The 19,128-nt window shown below is 43.5% G+C and overlaps 1 protein-coding gene across 1 annotated transcript in view; it reads right to left on the minus strand.

The window, feature by feature from the left end:
* DOK7 (docking protein 7) overlaps positions 1-12,013 on the minus strand; it is a 549,432-nt gene extending 537,419 nt beyond the window's left edge. The window contains exons 1-2 of the mRNA XM_086964146.1: positions 11,679-12,013; positions 11,510-11,555 (exon numbers count right to left, since the gene is read on the minus strand). Coding sequence (XP_086820272.1) covers positions 11,510-11,555; positions 11,679-11,732 — 100 coding nt within the window. The 5' untranslated portion in view covers positions 11,733-12,013. The remainder of the gene's footprint in view (positions 1-11,509; positions 11,556-11,678) is intronic.
* Positions 12,014-19,128: the final 7,115 nt, after the last annotated feature.

Here is a 19,128-nt window from a genome sequence, read left to right on the forward strand (position 1 = left end):
GCCCGGCCAAACAGTCATGCTCACGTTGCACAGCCTGGCGAGGAACATGCAAAGACCCCCAGTCCCCATCTGAACCTGAACCACAGCGCTCGGGCCAATCACATTGGCTATAGGGAGCCTGGCTGCTTTGTAGATTAGACGTCACGTAGAAGAGAAGCACTGAGAGGGCGGCCGTTTAAAAGGTACGTTTTTTAATGTATTTTCTCCCACTACCCCCCACTGTGCCACCCCCATTCTCTGCCAACCGCCACTGTTCCCTTGGTAATTGCTCTTAAGTTTGTGACACCCTAGTCTAACACGTAATAGAGTGTCTTTTTCTTTCCCCAGAGATACTGTTTGAGCTGTTAACAGTAACTCTGGTTGGTGGAATTACTACCACACTATCAGCCTGCTCATAGGGAGCACTAACATGTTGTTTGTGTGGAATCTCTCCAGCATACTGTGCTGTACCTCGTCCCTAAATGTTTCACTCAGCAGACCAAGTCCCCCACTCTACATGCAACAGGTGTCTCTTCCATTGTTATACCCAAAATTGGAATATTGCACCATGAATCACATCATTACTACTATCATTGCTCCCTTCAAAACTCACACTGACAGAATGTCACACTATAGAGAACTACTGTCTCATTATTTGAAGCCTGGGATGCCATCGTGAATACAACATCATGTAGCAGGAAAATTTAACGAACTCCCTGCAGTATTGGAGTATTGGAGAGGTCCGCGTTCGCAACCATAGTAAGTTACTGCGGGCGACGAAGCGTGTCACGGGCGCTGCTGCCACTTGGAGGACTGCAACTTACAATGGTTGCGAACGCGGACCTCTCCAATGCTGCAGGGAGTTAGTTTAATTTTCCTGCATACTTTTGAAATATTGGATTCTTATTCTATGGGACCTCTCAAAAAACTTTGGATTTTGACTTCATGAGCCTACATCTGTTCTCACCTATGCTACATCTTCCTATCAATGATAGATGATACTTTTGCTCTGACAACTATACCGACCCACATGTTAAAGTGAACGCAGCTTGGTTCTTTACCTTATTCTCAATCTTTGGGGTATCCCATTAATACAATACTCAACGTTGTGTCCTTACTTCTTGAGCGGATTACTAAACATCTACCTACTATTTTCTATGCCTTGATGAAGTCTCTGTGGGAGACGAAACACGTGTTGGCGATGTTTAAGCTGGGAGAACCTGTTTTTTATGAAATTTGAATAAAGGAGAAAACACAAATAACGCTATTTGAAGAGGACCTTTTTTGACTCTACATTGGATTACTAATTCACCCTTATGCTGTTTGAATGTTGTGTCTTCTTGTAAACTCTACTGGTTACAACAGTTTGAGTTTTCATCTGTGCAATACGCATACAAAGACTGAAAGAATTTAAATTACTGGTGTGCTGTAATTAGAACCTCACTTCTTCAAAGAGTTACGGAGTAGTGTACTACTCTCCGAAAGGTGCTGCAACGGTTGTATGATGTTACAACGCGTGTTATTACAACGCGTGCTGTTACATCGCAGTTGTTACAACGACTGCATGTTACCACGCTATGCCTTTACAACTCAAGTCTTTACGTCGACTTGCACTAGGTGACGTGCTAACATTAGAAAAGTGTATTACTCCAGTCCACTTATCAGTAGGGAAGGTGTTGGGATAGTAAACTACACTATTTTTAATGTTAGCACGCCATCTAGCGCACGTCAATGTAAAGACTTGCGCTGTAATGGCATATTGTGGTAACATTGTGGTCGTTGAAACGACCGCGATGTAACAGCATCGCGGAGTATTGTCCGCGTTGCTAATGATGTTTCCCGCTGCAACACCTCATCAGGGGTAGCAAGCACTATATAAATGCAAACCTGTTCCCTCCACTATCCTTCTCAATCCAAATAACAGACTAACATATCCACCGCTCACATTTCTTTCATATTTCACTATACTAATTCACCACTAATCCTTTATGGGTTTCGGAGTAGCGTGCAATCAACCGAGAAAGCGCTTCAACGCCTCATCAGGGATCGTAAGTGCTATATAAATGCAATTATAAAACAATACAATCTCTAGCACGCTGAGCCACTACCCTCCACTATCCACCCCCACATGTACAAAAATGTAAACTGCCCCTCTTAGCTAGCCCATCCAACCTCTATGTCACTTATTGAATCCATGTGAATATTCTAATTTCCCTGACCTAGCCCAATGAGCTTAATTAAATACTAAAGTCCTCAAATTCATCCTAATACAAAATCACCAGGTTCCCACAGCTCTTTAGCTTCAAACCTCATGTCCTATTAACGTTATGTCCAATCTAACTCCACTACTAAATTTTCTCAGCTCCATAATTCATGCTAAAAGCTTCACAATGATAATCGTCCTTTCACTGCTCAAAAAGCCACTTCTAACACTCCCCCACCCCTCTGAACTAGCTCTCTTACATTTAGAAATCTGAGATTTAATTGTTTCAGACAACCTATTCAGCACTACTCGCCACCCTACACTGGTGCCAAACTTGCTATTCTAGGCCTCACTCACTTATCTCTTGACAAGTTCCCATTCTACTTCTCTGACCCCTTACTGTGTCTCCTGTTGTCTGTTGTCCCCTAAGGGTCAGTCCTAGGTCCATTCCACTTCTCCTTTTACACTGTCTCGCTTAGGAACATCATATGCTCTATATGCTCTTTTGGATTTGCTTCATCCTCCCACTAGCTGGCTGTTCCTCTCCTCGGGCCTCTCTCTCGGAATACTCGTCATCTATCACCTGTCACTTGAATAGCTTTCCCCCCTTGACTATCAACAGGTAAATGACTTATTACTGGCGATTGAGTTGGGCTCTTGTGGCGGGGTTGTAGTAAGGGGTCGGAGACTCGATCTGGGTAAGTATGGTTTTATTTTCGTAAAGGTTTTTTTACTGCGAGTTGTGAGTCTATCCCAGGAATAAGCTGCGGGATCCGTGGTTACTGTGGTCTCTTAGGGATCTTCTTAAGTTTGGCTCTTCTCGCTGGCTTGAACCACTTCTACTTCTCCTTGGTTCCATCACCGCAGGGCATGTAGAAAGAAATATAGCACTGATCAGAAATCAGTTCTCTGCGTGTCTTTTCCCAGAGGGTACCAGGGGTTGAGGGGAGCACCGCTGAATAGGTGTTTGCACTCAATTACTATATACAAGACAAGTGCAGGGAGCGGTACTGTTTGGGTAGAGGAGGGGAAGTAAAGGGGAGGGATTAGGAGAGACTATTTACAAACAGTTCAACAGATACTAGCACGACGGTTGAGCCGCTAACGAGACGAGTTTTCCCGTCTCTCCACCCAACCCGACACTCACTGTCGTACCTGCTGAAGCCACACTCCTCCGGCGACTCGTGGGGACGTTGGCATCCTGGCACTGCAACACTCCCGCCTGGCACTCCTCCCGCCTCTCTGCTCCGGTATTCTCCTTCTTCCGACACCGCTCGAACTCCTCTCGCCTCTCTCCTCCGGTATTCTCCTTCTTCCGACACTGCTCGAACTCCTCTCACCACTCCAAACTTCTCCAAGGTGATGTCACACGCCGGTTCTTCGTCTTCCTCCTTATGGCCAATCCTACCATGCATACGTCATCCCGAGGTGTGTCTTTGTCTTCCTCATACGCCCAATTAAAGGAGCCGTGCCCTAATTCCTCCTCATGCGTGGGCCACAGGAGTTGATCGTTCGAGCTCCATTCGTTCTGGGTCGGTGGGAGAGAGGGGGGAACATCAGAGTCAACAACCCACCAGTCCACTACAGGGGAGTCCCTATACCCCCGTGCAGCCTCCTTGTATTGCTCTCCAACTGACCCATACCCTTTGGACATTATCCATGGGGTTCAGAACAAAGTCAGCACGCTACTCGCCCCCCTTCTGAACAATGTTATCAATATGGGTGTCTTCCCGACTTCTTGGAAAAAATCCTGTGTTAGACCCATTTCAAAGAAACCCTCCTTGGGCCCCCTTGAAGTAACAAACTACCGCCCGATCATGTGACTTCTCTTTTCAGCCAAAGTCCTGGAAAAAGCCATTAACTCATCCCTCACGGAATACCTAGATACAAACTAATAATATTAATAATAATAAAAACATTTTTAAAGCGCCTGGCTACACAAAAAACAGTGTGTCCCCGCGCTAAATACTACTAATTCGCCAGAGGCGGAAGAGAAGTGGCCAGAAAAGAAGAAAAGGGCAAGAGGGTTATGCAGAAGGGAAAAGAAACGTTTTGAGTTTTGCACGGAACCTGATCTCAGAAGGTTCCATTCGGAGGTCGAGCGGAAGTTCATTCCAACACTTGGAAGCCAGGTATCTAAATGAGCATCCACCCATCCTAGCTTTGGTAATCCTGGGGGGTTTGAACAGCATCGCACCTGACGATCTCTGGTTTCTAATTGGGCGGTGTATGGTGAGGATATTTTTCAAGTAGACTGGGCCTTTACCCTGGGCGATTCGATGCACGAAACAGAGGGCTTTAAATTTAATCCGCTCCTTAATTGGGAGCCAACGGAGTTTGGCCAAAGCGGTCTTCCCAGATGCTCTGCGAGGAAGTCTGAGTACAAGGCGAACAGCTGCGTTCTGCACGCACTGAAGTTGGTGTAGGCCTTTTTTGCTCAAGCCAAGAAGCAAAGCATTCCCATAATCAAGATGGGGAGTCACCAAAGCATGGACAATGGTCTTTCTGGCATCGTAGGGGAGAAGATCTAAAACCTTACGCAGAACCTTCAGTATGCTGAAGCACCTGGCTGTCACTTTGCTGACATGAGATTTATAAGAAAGATCCGAGTCAAGCATTATGCCCAGATTGCGTACCGAATCCACAGGACGAGGTGGGCTGCCCAGTTCCGTAGGCCACCACATGTGTGACCATGCAGAAACTGATTTCCCTACCACCAGCAATTCTGTTTTTGCGCCATTGAGGCGCAGACAGTTGCTGTTCATCCATGATGCCACTGATGATAGACAGTTGGAAAAATTGGTGGCATCTTCTTTGTGGTCGGGCGTAAGCTTGAACATCAGTTGGGTGTCATCAGCATAGCTAACAATGCCCACCCCAAATGCTTCCACTATGCGAGCCAGGGGTTCCATATAGATATTGAACAAAGTGGGGCTCAGACTCGAGCCCTGGGGAACCCCATGGCTTGCCTTTCTGAGGGAAGATTTGAAAGGGGGACAGTGCATCTGAAAGCTCCTGTTGGCTAGGAAAGATTTGATCCAGGCCAGGGCCTGTCCCGCCACTCCCATATCAGAGAGCCGGGACAGCAGCGTTGTGTGCAGCACGGTGTCAAAAGCTGCACTAAGATCTAATAAAACCAACGCTGCTGTCTCTCCTTCATCTACTATTTGTCTACGGCATTCAGTAGAGTAGAGTAAGGCTGACTCCGTAGAGTAGCCAGCTCTAAATCCCGATTGAGTGGGGTGAAGGAGAGATTGCTCCTCCAAATATCTCATCAGCTGCCTATTTACCACCTCTTCCACAACCTTCGCACAGAAGGGAAGAAGGGAAATAGGGCGAAGATTTTGAAATTGGGAAATGTGGATGTTAGATTTCTTTTTTAGAGGGATAACCTACTTTCTGGATCCAACACAACATGGCTTTCGATCCGGCTACTCCACTGAGTCTGCTTCAATTATGGCTAATGAGAAAATTAGCTGGCAAATTGACAGGGGTGGTAGGGCCATCCTGATCCTATTTGGCCTATCAGCGCCGTTCTATACAGTTAACCATACTGTACTTACGCCACGGCTAGAGGCAGTGGGAATTGGAGACACTGCACTAACCCTTCTTACCTCCTTCCTCTTAGCTAGAGAACAGAGGGTGAGTTGGGATACCCTAGATTCAGGCAATTTCTACCTCCCAGGGGGAGTGCCACAAGGGTCTGCTCTCTCTCCAACACTGTTTTACATTTATGTTACCCCTTTGGCCAAACTTATTAGGGACCATGGTTTCTCACTAGTATTGTACGTGGACGATACCCAAATTATTATCTCCATTTCATCAATGACAGGCTCAGTAACAGACAGCTTCCATAGTTGTCTAAGCCACATCATGAAATGGATGCATAAGAACTACCTTACATTGAACTCAAACAAGACCGAGGTCATGGAATTTGGAAATGGTACGCCAATCTGTTCCCAATCTTGGTTCTTATGTGATGCCCAGCTCAATTTTTTAGGTAAGATCAATCAGCTGACATCTGCTTGTTACTTTCTTTTAAAAGTGCTACGAAAAATCCTACCTTTTCTACTGGTGGACTTGAGGAAAAAAAATGTGGTGGACCTTGTGCTTTCCCGCCTAGACTACTGTAATGCCCTGAACCTAGGCGTTGACAAATGCCAGCTCTCTAAACTCCAAACGCTACAGAATGCAGCGGCATGTACTCTGTTAAATATTCCAAAATATAATCACATTTCTGGTGCCACTACAGACCCCCCAGGATATAGCGGCATGGATTAGCAAATTTAGCGGCACAAAAATGAAAATTTTGCGGCACAAATATTGAAATTTAGCGGCAATTTTGCGGCATTTATTTGGCCATTTTCCCTACAACATACACAGATATCTTAGTTTTTTTTGTCATTTAACATCATGAAGCTATGTATATTCGGTTTATGTACAATGTAGACACTTTGGCTTCAAGGCTACATATAGGACATAAACATGTTAATAAATAAGTGCCCCAAAAGCAATGCCCCTCTAGGCCCACCACACACTGGGCACGTAGCTGGCCCACCAAGAAACATTTGTAAAAAAAAATATGGCAGCCAGGGCCTGCCGCATGCCCAGTGTGCGGCGGGTCCCAAAACAAACTCCACACAGTATTAAGATGAATGCTAGAAAAATGGAAGTGCTACTAAATGTGCCACGAAAAGACAATGACAAAAAAATAATGGGTGCTTGCAGTGTTGGTAAAAACTGGCCAGAGACGAGTGCTTAGCAGGGCGGAGAAAAATAGTTGGCTCTCTGGGTCACCAGTTGCCAATAACCTGTCACAGGTTGAATCCAAATACATGTGCTCTTTGGAAGTATGGCCATTAGTCCATGAAGGGTGAGCAATAAAAAGCCAGCTTATCGAGGAGTCGGTCTCCTGCTGCAGACACACACCCCAGTACATGTTTGCGCATGCTCTGTCCATCACATGCCTACCTTCGTTCACCTTCAGTGCACACTCAAAGATTATTCAAGTAACACTGACAGAGTCCATTATATTGATAACAGTTTATATTTTGTAATAGCGGCTTGTGACCCTCTGAGGAGCTTGCAAGCTACGGCACCGGCACTATAGATGTGAGGCACGCGGCAGAAAGTAACATTAGGCTTCACATCTTTCCCTCTGCAAGAGTGTATGCTTTGCATGATGGCAACAAGCACATTCATGAAATCACAGTATGATGAGTCTACTGAATAGAAATGAAAATCTTATCTGCAGTATTTTCGTAACATACAGCCGTTCAGGTACACAGTTAACTTGAACATCCAATGTGTCCTGCAAACATAAGAATGCACAAGAAACTAGGTGCGAGATTTCCCTTAAAAATTAGAACAGTCTAGAGACGGCTTCTGATTTCAGTATTTTTCTTTCAGCACGTTGCATCTGGTCGTACCCCTATCTACTTCAGATTCCTTGATATTTCCCAGTCTTGTGTTATTTTCCTATTCTGTTCTTTGGTAGGCTGGCGCTTTCGTCCCTAAGCAGCAATCCTGAAGATGGCATCATTGGAATGTGCCCCCTCCATGACTGGTAAATCCCGGTGTGCGCCTCCAGCGTGAGCTCAGTTTGCTTCTGAGGACCTAGGGTGATTAACAACAGAATCATGTCATTGAGAGTGAACATAGTGCCGATTTCGCGGGCACTTTTGTAAAAATCGCTGCATTTTTACAAAAGTGCCGATTTTGCGGCAAACCGCGAAATAGCGAAGTCGCGAAATCCTGGAGGGTCTGATTAGAACTCTAAATTGGCTCACAGCCAAATAGAGAACTGAGTTCAAGGCACTGTGCTGGATGCACAAAGCCCTATATGGGGGTGGGCCTACTGACTACCATAAACTATTCCAACGGCATGCCCCCTATAGGATGTTAAGATCGGCCAAGAAAACCTTGGCCCACGTTCCAACAGTGAACAAGACCAGATGTCTCTCATTTATGGCATCTAAGTTCTGGAACGACCTTCCACTCAACACTAGGCTAACTCCATCCCGGTCTCAGTTCAGGAAACAGGTCATAACTTGACTATTTACCCCCTTATAGCTATCAAGCGCCTCCTGACTCTCGACTTCAGCTCTTTCTTGCTTCCTCTAGGGACAAGATGCCCCGGGATTCGTGCGCTTTATAAGCCCTTTACTTACTTACTCTTTGAAAATAGGACCCAAAGTTTATAAGAACCTTCCGAAAAGCTCTCAAGACCTGGCTTTTCTCACAAGACCTCAATTAAGCTGGTCTTTTTTTCTTCTGTCTATGAATTAAGTATACCCTCAGCATCAGGATGCCCTTCAACTCTTTATAAATCCTTTTAGATTAGATACAGATCTTCTCTTTTCCAACTTTGACTCCAAGACTTGAACCCCTCACTGTTTTACAACCGTTCATCACCCGATGACTCTCCGCGCTCCGTAACTTTACTCCTTGAAAATGAATATCTATTTCTCAAAGTGCACTGCACTAATCTTTCTACCTCATCTGAAACCAACACTCTAATCCGGATTCCTACAGCCACAAACCTCTGAGAACTCTTCAACTACTGAATGCAACTGAAGCTGTTTATATCCAATACATCAAAGCCCGACAGCTGGCACGTAGTAAACATAAACAAAAGCCCACACTGCTCTTCGTATGGAGACAAAGCCTTGCTAACCATGTGAGGCTAGTCTCGACACTGTTGGCCCTCTTTTATAACGTAATTCCACCTCTGCAAGGCCGACGGGTCTCCCATGGTTTAACGTTCTATCACCATTCAGTTAATAAACAGTGAATTAAAAAGAATGAATACAAGTAGAGATCCTAGGATTCATAGACCAAACCTTAAAAAAATAAAACGCTACACTAATTATAAGTGGACCCAATTGAATGTTGCTAAAACAGAGCTGGTGCTAATTTCGTGCTTATGATCACAGACTGAATATTTTCCAACAAATAATTTTCCACCACAATTTAATAAGAGTGCTGTTTCTTATGGAATACGGTCCTGGAACTTCTAAACACAATAAAATTCAGTTTGCCCCTTGTGTTGTTATGATTGTAATATAAGTAGTGCAAATCAACTTTGCTTCATGGTTTCCAACAACTAAAGAAAACAATGTTGATTTTCTTTTATTTGATTTTTGCAGTTACGCAAACATCTCCATGTAATATGGACTGGAACAAAACCTGTGTGTGACATTACAATGTACATACGGAACAAAAAGGTTCAACAGATCACTTGCTCAATATGTGCACTGGTGCACCGTTTTGTAATATGGCCCACGGTCGGTATGCAGCCTGTACTGGCTAATGGTGCATTCCTCTTGGGACTGTCTGCTGAGAGAGATTTCTGGATCATATGAGATATGTGGGAGTGAATTCCTTTCCCTTCAGAGCTATTCCTGGGCATTCGTTTCAAGTGCTCTGAACATACATGGTGGGCAAGATTTGTGAATTCTGTGACAATGTTGCTAACATAGGAGGCTTCAATGTTGCGTCCAGTGATAGTTAGCCAAATTTCCTTGTCACCTGGCATGCACAACTGTGCGTTTTGCAAGAACTGAGAAAAGTAGAACTGAGAAAAGTAAACTTCCCGCCAGCAGAAAATGCATGTTTTGGATAGCACCCAACCACCTGTTTGCTCAAACAGCTGCAAAAGCCATGTTTAAAGTCCCTAAATGTTCTGAAGAGTGTGTGGCTTTGTCAATTAAAACTAAATGAATTTTTGGCATGTTAAGAAAAGAGACTTCGCCTTACACGTTAAACAACCCCTTTGATGTCCCGTCTTCTCTTCTTATTAATTAGGAAAAACAATTAACGTGCATTAGGTTTTGATTCACCAGCTTAAGCAAGGAAAGGGCATGCACGTTTGCATCATTGCAATATATGGAACAGAGTTCAGTGGCGTAACCCAAAACGATCCCCCTGCAGAACAACCCCTAACATTTCAAGAAGGCTAGGTGCCTGGAAGACATGCAAAGGACTTGAATATGGTGAACCCACCCTAAATTATTGTTTTACCTGCAGGGAGCAAGAGGGCCCATATGGGTTCAATCAGACAATGTTCATGTAAAACATATACAGCCTTGTGTAAAACATATACAGCCACGTGCCATTTAATCTGTTTCATACAATATTCTGTGTGCTGCATATTTTTCCCCAATATACTCCATTAATAATAGTGTTTGTATATGCACAAGCATTAAAAGTATACCGTCGCCTGCTCTACTGTCCCCTCCCGGGGCCAATTCTACGACGAAGTTATTCCAGGCTGCCATGTGGGTTCTACAAGCAAGTAGCAATGAGCACCAGACTGCTCCCCAAATCATCAAATTTTGCATAAGGTAGAAAAAAGTTCTATCTACGACCCTACCTAGTTTCCTTCTTTGTCCTTGCTTTTAAACTATTATCACAGCTCAACATAATCATTCGCTTTGTAACCTATACAAGAAAACCGTCATACACATGTACGTATGCAAAACACTTTCTGGGATATACAAGCATGCAATCCATATGTGTTAAAATGTATAAAAACTAGTGGAAGTCAGAAACCTATTTCCCATTGTAGGTGACTGAAGGAGTTGCCAGTCCATGCTAATTTAAAACAGAATTTAGAATTATACAAAGTCACACTACACAAACACAATAGTCAGATATCCACCTCAATATCTGCTGTGATTCCATAAAAAGCGTACATGTTGATTAGGTGCTCAATGCTACGCAATCCTTTGTGCTTATTTGGCCTCAAGTACCCCACCGCATACACTGCCTCAATACGATAAAACATAATCACATGTGCAGGGTCGAATGTCTGGAAAGATCGACGAGTGTTAAAACAAGAACCAGTTGAACATTCGTGGGAAACTATGACTGCTGTGACAACGCGGTACTGCCGTGTCGCCTTCCTTGTAACTTGTTTAATTGCGCTTTTCGGTAGCTTCAATAACCTTTCTATTTGTATCCAGCTTGTCAGCTTCCAAGAAGCCTTTATGTGATTCGGAGAAGTTAGTGCCGGACGCCATGCTGAAGGGACGAGTGTCACCACGTTTCCCTGACACCTGATTTCACTCCGAAAACCGCTTCTGTCCATGTTACAAAACAATAGCGCATGGCCTGCGCCCGGCTCGACTGTATTTGAGTCGGTTTGCCCTCGTTTGACACTTGCTTGGGTAACCGGATAAATATTTAAGTAAGAAAGAATCGTAAAGTTAACTGCTTACAAAGTGACGGGTACGGTTCTTTTTATGCCTATTAAAAGTTGAGTTGAAGCAAATATAGCCCAGCGCGCATGCGCAGTGCCGCCGCCGCCACACAGCATGAACATACCTGCTACTGGGGAGGGCTTCCTGAACACCACCCATCTACTCTTCCACTGTAAGCAAGAAACAAAAACAGCATATCTGTTACACAGGCTCGGTCTGCTCCGTCCGCAAAACTCTACAAAACCCAGAAAAGAAAGTTGCCGAGAAGGAGCGCAATGTCCCAATTCGCTGACCTTTTTTCCATCTCTCAATCTGACTTGACCCTCCACCACTACAGAATCCGTCATCTTCAGTCATGGTTCCAAACAGCTGCTCCCTCCTCGCGCTCTCCCACTCTCTCTTTCGGTCTGTTGAGGCTGCGGGGGTCACTTTCAAAATAGCTTTATTAGGTCGCAGCGCGGGAGAGAGACAGCAAGGCGAGCTCGCGGCAGCGGCATGCTGCACGTCTCGGCGTAGGGACGGTGTCCCCTCGCGCGCCCTGCCGCAGCGTCACCCCGTCGCCCTGCCCAGCCGGCCGCAGGCATCGAATGTTTCAAACAGTTGTTTGTGTGGTTGGCACTGAGGTGGAGGCTAGCAGACGGGCCCGCTTTAACCCGTCAAGGCCTAATTTGGGTGCCATCCAGCGAGTTGAAGGGGCTGACGAGGGGGCTACGAATGAAATAGAAGCACACGTGTCAAGTGTGCCCCACGCACAGGCCTATATGCACACGACTCGGAGGCATTAGTCAGAGCCTCAACTAATGGTTTGCGTATTTTATTTTACACTAGGGGTGACTAGATTTTAGGAAGCGAAAACAGGAACTGGTTTACGTATTTCTTTTTACACTAGGGTGACCAGATTTTAGGAAGCGAAAACAGGAACAGGCTAGACATAAACGTAGGACTGGCGTGTAGCCTTGTAAATATGTGAATATATCCTTGCAATTGTATATATATATATATATATATATATATATATATATATATATATATATATATATAAAACCATGCTCTCTTCCTTTGAAAAGAACGAGCCACACACAGGTGCTTCAGGAAAATCCCTTTAATGTGAATCCAAGCGTCGGCATGACGCGTTTCGTCGAAGTGACTTTTTCAAATGCCGCTTGCCGCTTTACAATTAGGATATCCACAAGTGTCCACCTTAAGTACATGGATGCCGTGTTGCGATTGGTCACGGCGTCCCAGCAGGTAGAGGGAGGTGTGTCCAGAGACCCGCTACTTCGAGTCAAGCAGTTAATCAGCGCATGTGCTCCCCCAGTGGGCTGTGTCTGCTTCTTCTCCACTCCACCTTACACCTACTGTGGGCAAAAGCGACATATATATATATGAATGATATATCTCCAAGAAAGAAGTGACTCAAACAGATAGATTCACCAAAGAACAAAAATATATTTCCACTACAACGTTTCAGCTTCTGCCTTCCTCAGGTAGTTTCCCCATCTTGAAACTACCTAAGGAAGGCGGAAGCTGCAACGTTGTAGTGGAAATATATTTTTGTTCTTTGGTGAATCTATCTGTTTGAGTCACTTCTTTCTTGGATATTTTATTTCTTTGTGACTCATTGTATCCTTTTGGATCCAGATTTTTGCCCTGGCTGGCTGTTGTTTTCTTGTGATCCTTCATCTTCAAGTATATATATTTATATATATATCATCATCATCATCATCTTCTTTATTTCGGCAACATGTGCCATAAAAGGTACAAATGACATTAAATCTAAAACAGTAAATGTTAAGATATATACAACCATTACAACATATGAAATCAATGTACAGGTATAAGGACGAGCCATTCAGCATACTAAAAATATCTGCATCCCGGTTTATCATTTTAACAATTGATCATAAATCCCCATCTAGAAGATGTCTCCTCTTATGCCAGACTTTCCCCAAATATTTAGCTAAGGCAAAGACTATATGCCCTGATAAATCGGTCTTAAGAACCCTATATGCTTGCAGACAGTGGGAGAAACCCAGGTTTTTACATAGTGGGACGATCCATTTCCTCCGTGCCTGGACATAAGCATTACAAAAGAACAATATGTGCAAATCAGTTTCCTGTTCAGATTTACGCCCTGGGCAATGAGACGGGGAAGATTCGGCCCATTTACTTGTGTAGGCCCGTAATGGTAAACTACCATACCTCCATTGGAGGTACAGTTTCCTCATTAATATTGGGGATATAAGATCTAAAACAGTTTCAAACCTATAGCTGTCCTTGGTTATTAAAAATGATGACGTTAGGGTGCCTGGTCCGCTTCCTTGCAGGTGAATAGCAAATTTGCTTTCCTGGTACTGAGTGATGAGCTGCCTCCGTGTAACCCTGGGAAATGATGAGAGCGGGTCAGACCATAGGGTGGGTAGCCCTAATTTCCCTAATTCTTTCTTGGTATAATTTAGCCAGGGAATTTTCCCGATGTTTGGGAGGGTAAGAATTTCCTGCAGTTATAGCCTATAATTAGCTAGCTCTGGTACAGTCCAAATCCTGCGCCAGAATAATAGGGGCCGTAGGCCCATATCTTCATCAAGAGGTCTCAAGGCCAGGTCGAGTCTAATGGGCAGCAGGGGGCACTAGGGGGAAGTGATAGGAGCTGTCTGATAAATTTATTCTCAGTTACTACCAGATCGCGATTGCACATGTGGCCCCAAAGTTCACTTTCATACATAACCGCTCCCCTGGCTTGTGCTCTATAGATCTCTAGGGAGGGACCCACCGGCTTAAAAGAAGATTTGTTTTAGAGACCAATTTGATGATTCCGCCTGCTATTTGGGAAAACTTTAATTGTGATTTCTCCCGCTGGTGCGCCCATGAAATTTTTTCATTTAGGGTGATTCCTAGATACTCAAAGGTTCGAACCCTCTCTAGCATGTTAGGTCCAATGTACGGAATAGGGCGGGTTCTAGATAGAGGGTTGAAGACCATATATTTGGTCTTCAAATCATTGATCTCAAGGCCATGATCTTTACAAAATGCCTCGAAACCATTGAGAACTCGCAGAATCCCCATTGGAGACTTGGAGAGCAGCAGGGTGTCATCCGCGAACATGATCGCGGGCACCCTGCTGGCTCCAAGTTTGGGAGCGTCAGTATTCTCGACCCCATTCAGGTGCGCAATTACCCCGTTGACATAAAGGCAGAACAGGGTCGGTGCAAGCACACAGCCCTGCCTAACCCCCCTGTCAACGGGGAATTTATTGGACAGTATCCCCTCCCTGCCGCATTTAACCTAGGCATAGTTATCAGTCAGTGTGTAATCTGATAATCATTGTTAAGAGATGTTGTGGCACCCCCAAACCAGAGTTGAGGTACCAGATTGAAAGCCGCTCGTAGGTCAACGAATACAGTATAGAGGCTGTGTTGTAAATAGCTTTTTGTGTTAGTCTGTTTTCACTGTCTCTTTCCTAGAACTTTAAGTGTGTTCCTAATGTAATGATTCTTGTTAAAACCCCTGGCTTGATCAGTTGGTGCTTGGCCAGATGGTGTTGTGCTGTTTATCCTCTGCTGCGATTAAACTTGTTCCTATCAAGCTTCAACCTGCCTCAAGCATCATTTTGTGATTTACCAAATTTTGGCGACAAGGACTTGTATCTGGCCAGAAGATTAACAGTGCAGCGGGACCCTTATTTAAAGGTTTACAGGATAAATACGCTTATCACCGCAAAAGAACTCCGTGTGCAGTGGATGAATCATCTCTACTCTTTTATTCCAGAAGTCGGAAACTGTGTCAAAATTTCCGGAAAGGTGAGCATCTTTCACAGCGTTTGGAAGAATATATTCATATTTTAGACTTTTATTATCGGTTACCTTGGTTGCCTGGTTACCCTTTGAATGGCTCGTGGCCTGCATCCTCTTTGTATTCACGCTCCTCGCGCAAGCTGCTTCCAGCGCGATTCTTCCAAAACAGAGCGTCAGGATCACGTCATTGGACATTACGTGCCGCGCGCACGCTGTTGATTGCATCCACGTCAGTCGTCAGTTTCCTAGCAACGCTAGTCGCGCTGCTCTTACAATTACTTCTACGGAGCCATCGTTTTTCAATCCGACTTCGCCGAATAACAACATGAAAATTCTGGTTAAACAAAATAAGTAAGACAAACACATTAAGACTGTTGTGTATTTAGTATGGAAATTCATCTTGTGAAATTCTAACGAGTCAGCCTGCCTTCAATTTCAGCTACTGTACCTTGCCTGTGTAATTTTTTTTTAGTTATTTATAATTTATTTATTTGTGTGCAACGATGTCACAACAAGTTAATGTGGCACTTCGCCCCAAAATTCTTTCTGAACCAGGAAACCCTTCCACTTCCTGGGAGGATTGGATTGTAATGTTTTACAATTACATAGAGGCATTGGACGGGGAAGACTTTTCTCCTAAAAGGAAAAAAGCACTATTGATGACAACCTTAGGGAAAGAAGGTCAGCGAATATTCAAATATCTACCCCAAGTTTTGCCTTCAGGTTCTCAGTCCCCTCTCGATGAATATAAGGAGGCCATTGCTAGACTTGAGACTCGTTTTGCTAAAGAGGAGAACCTTGTTTTGCAAAGGTTTAAGTTCTACAAAACAAACAACGCGAAGATGAGTGCATAGATGATTTTGTCGCACGTTTGCGAGAACTCTCTCTAAAGTGTCATTTTGGTCAAATGACAGATGAACATATTCGTGATCAATTAATAATCCAATGTAACAACCGGAAAATTCAGGAACGTCTATGGGCAGCAAAAAACCCAACTTTAAAAGTTGCCATAGAACTTGCTAAAATTGTAGAGGAAAGTGAGAAATGCATGAAAGAATTACAAAAAAGTGGTATTGATCTTAAGGTTGCAGAGGTGTCTAACAAGACAAGTGTTTCTAGTGATAACAGTGATACTGACAGTTGTGCTGTTGCTCTTGTTAGAAAGAAAGGGTATGTCTTCCAAAAGAAAAATTATAGTCAACAATACACTAAATCACATTCTAAAGTATGTTCTAGATGTGGTAGTGATACCCATTCTTCAGATGCGAAATTTTGTTTCGCTAACAATAGTGTCTAAAGTGTGGCAAACAAGGCCACTTTGCCAAGATGTGTAAAAATAGAAGCAACTCTAGAGTGACTGTTGTGAATGATTATAGTGAGCTGAATCGTGATGTTAACAAATTGCTTGTGTTACATGATTCTGTCTATGTTTGTCAAGACAAAAGAGAAAGGATTGCAAAGGCTGATTTTGTTATTGATGATAAAGCTATCAGTCTTATGGTTGACACCGGTTCTAAATGGACTATCATTCCCTTGTCATTAGTTAAACAACTCTGGGGTCAAAAATCTTTACTAAACTGTGATATTTTCCCTTCTGGGTATCAAGGGGAGAAAATAGATCTGCTTGGATACTTCAAAGCTGAAATTCTTTTCAAAAACAGATCTACGCTTGGCAAGGTCTATGTATCCGTTGATGGACCGGTGATATTAGGTCGTGTTCATCAATATGATCTTCACATAGTCATAAATCCCAGAGCAGAGGAGCCTGTAATGATTGTAGATGACCTTAGTGTGAATGACATACTTTTAAGCTTCAGCAATGTCTTTAGAGAACATTTGGGTGAATTACAAGGCTATTCTCACAGAATAATGTTAAAAGAAGGTAGTATCCCCATTCAGCATAAGGCTAGAAGGGTTCCTTTTACTGTTCGGAAAAAAGTGAAGGCTGTTCTGGAGGAAATGCTGCAGGGCGGTATTATTGAACCAGTAGAAGCATCCCCGTGGATTTCTCCTGTGGTTAATTCCCAGAAGCCTGATAACAAAATTAGATTTTGTGTGGACCTTAGGTCGCTTAATAAATGTGTTGTTGCTGATGTTTTTCCTTTGCCAAATATTGGGGAACTAGTTTCTACCTTGAAAGGGGCTAAATATTTCAGTAAACTTGATCTGAAACATGCCTACCACCAGATTCGACTTGAGGAAGGGTCTAAACATCTGACTGCCTTCATTACTGGTGAGGGAACGTTTCAGTTCACGAGATTACCCTTTGGGCTGATTTCAGCCGCAAGTGTTTTTCAGAGAAAGGTCTCTGAGGTATTTAAAGGGTTAGAGAAAGTCATCTATTTCCAAGATGATATTTTGATCTTCGAAGATTCAGTTGAGGAACATAACAATGTTCTTCAAATGGTTTTGCACAGAATAGATGAAGCTGGTCTTACTTTGCGGAAAGAAAAATGTGCATTTTTACTTTCTGAGATTGAGTATTTGGGCTTTTCTCTCTCAGCTGATGGTGTTAAACCTAAAAAGAATTTGTTGGAGGCAATAGATCTTGCTCAATCTCCTGTGGATAAGGACCAATTGCGATCCTTCATGGGCTTAATTGAATTTTACTCCAAATTTGTGAGGGACTTTTCTAGTAAAACTGCTCCCTTGAGAAGTTTATTGAAGAAGGGAGTAACATTTTCTTGGACCAATGAACAAGAGATTTGTTTTAAATCAATCAAAACTGAGCTCTCTTCTGCTAATGTTCTCACTCCGTTTGATACCAAAAGTTCGTCAATCTTAATGGTTGATGCTAGTGCAGTCGGTTTAGGTGCAGTACTTTTCCAACGGCATGGGAATGAGGAGAAGACAAACGCTTTTGCCTCCAGGCCTTTAACTGTGTCAGAGTCCAATTACTCCGTAATTTAACGTGAAGCCCTTGCAGCTGTGTGGGGCACCTATTACTTCAGGACATACTTATGGGGCACTAGATTTGTGTTGCGTTCTGATCACAAACCTCTAGTAAATATTTTGGCTCCTGGTGGTACTGGCAAGGGTTCACCCAGATTAGCAAGGTTGGCATCACGCCTACAAGATTTTCAGTTTGAGGTACAATTTGTTCAAGGGTGGAAGAACATTCAGGCTGATTGCTTATCTCGTTTGCCCATGCGTTCCAGTGTTAGTGAGAAATCTTTGGATGATTGTGCGATTGCTTTTACACAAGATGTTTTGTTTCTATGTGCAGAGTCATTTTCGCTTGATGAGTGGTCTAAGGGAATGGAAACTGATGTTGTGTTGAATCAGGTTGTAGATCTCATTGTTAAGGGGTCAAGAAGGGAGAGTACCGTTGAGCCCTCTGTCAGGCCTTACATTAGAGTCCTTGATGAGTTGTCCATTTCTGACAACAATAAGTTGATGCGAGGTGACAAGTTTATTCCTCCTTCTTCACTTAGAAGGAAAAATCTTGGTTTGGCCCATGAGGGTCATCTAGGCCAAACTCTCACCCAACGAAGAGTTAAAGAGAATTTTTGGTGGCCTTCTGTTGATGCTGATGCTGTGGAGTGTGTGGTGCAGTGTTGTTTTTGTAAAGAGGGGCAGAAACGCTTGAAAGTGATTGGTTTGCAGAATGATGGTAATATTTCTTTTGAGAATTTCCCTTGGCACACAGTTTGTCTAGATTTTATTGGACCCATGAATGAGTTGCCCTTCAGTCAGCGTTTCGCCATCGTGATTTTTGATTGTTTTTCTAAGTGGCTCACGGTTTGGTTTGTTAAAGAAATCAATACAGACTCTACTATCAGTTTTTTGAAAAGTGTGTTCTTGGAAGAGGGTTTTCCTTCTGTGTTAATAAAGGACAATGGCACTCAATTATCCTCTGTGAAAATGGTTTCATTTTTAAAAGAGTGTGGGATTCGTCATCACAGAACCAGTTTATATAATCCACAAAGTAATGGAATGTGTGAGAGGG

This window comes from Lissotriton vulgaris, chromosome 3_2 (assembly GCF_964263255.1).
Source record: "Lissotriton vulgaris chromosome 3_2, aLisVul1.2, whole genome shotgun sequence".
Lineage (NCBI taxonomy): Eukaryota > Metazoa > Chordata > Amphibia > Caudata > Salamandridae > Lissotriton > Lissotriton vulgaris.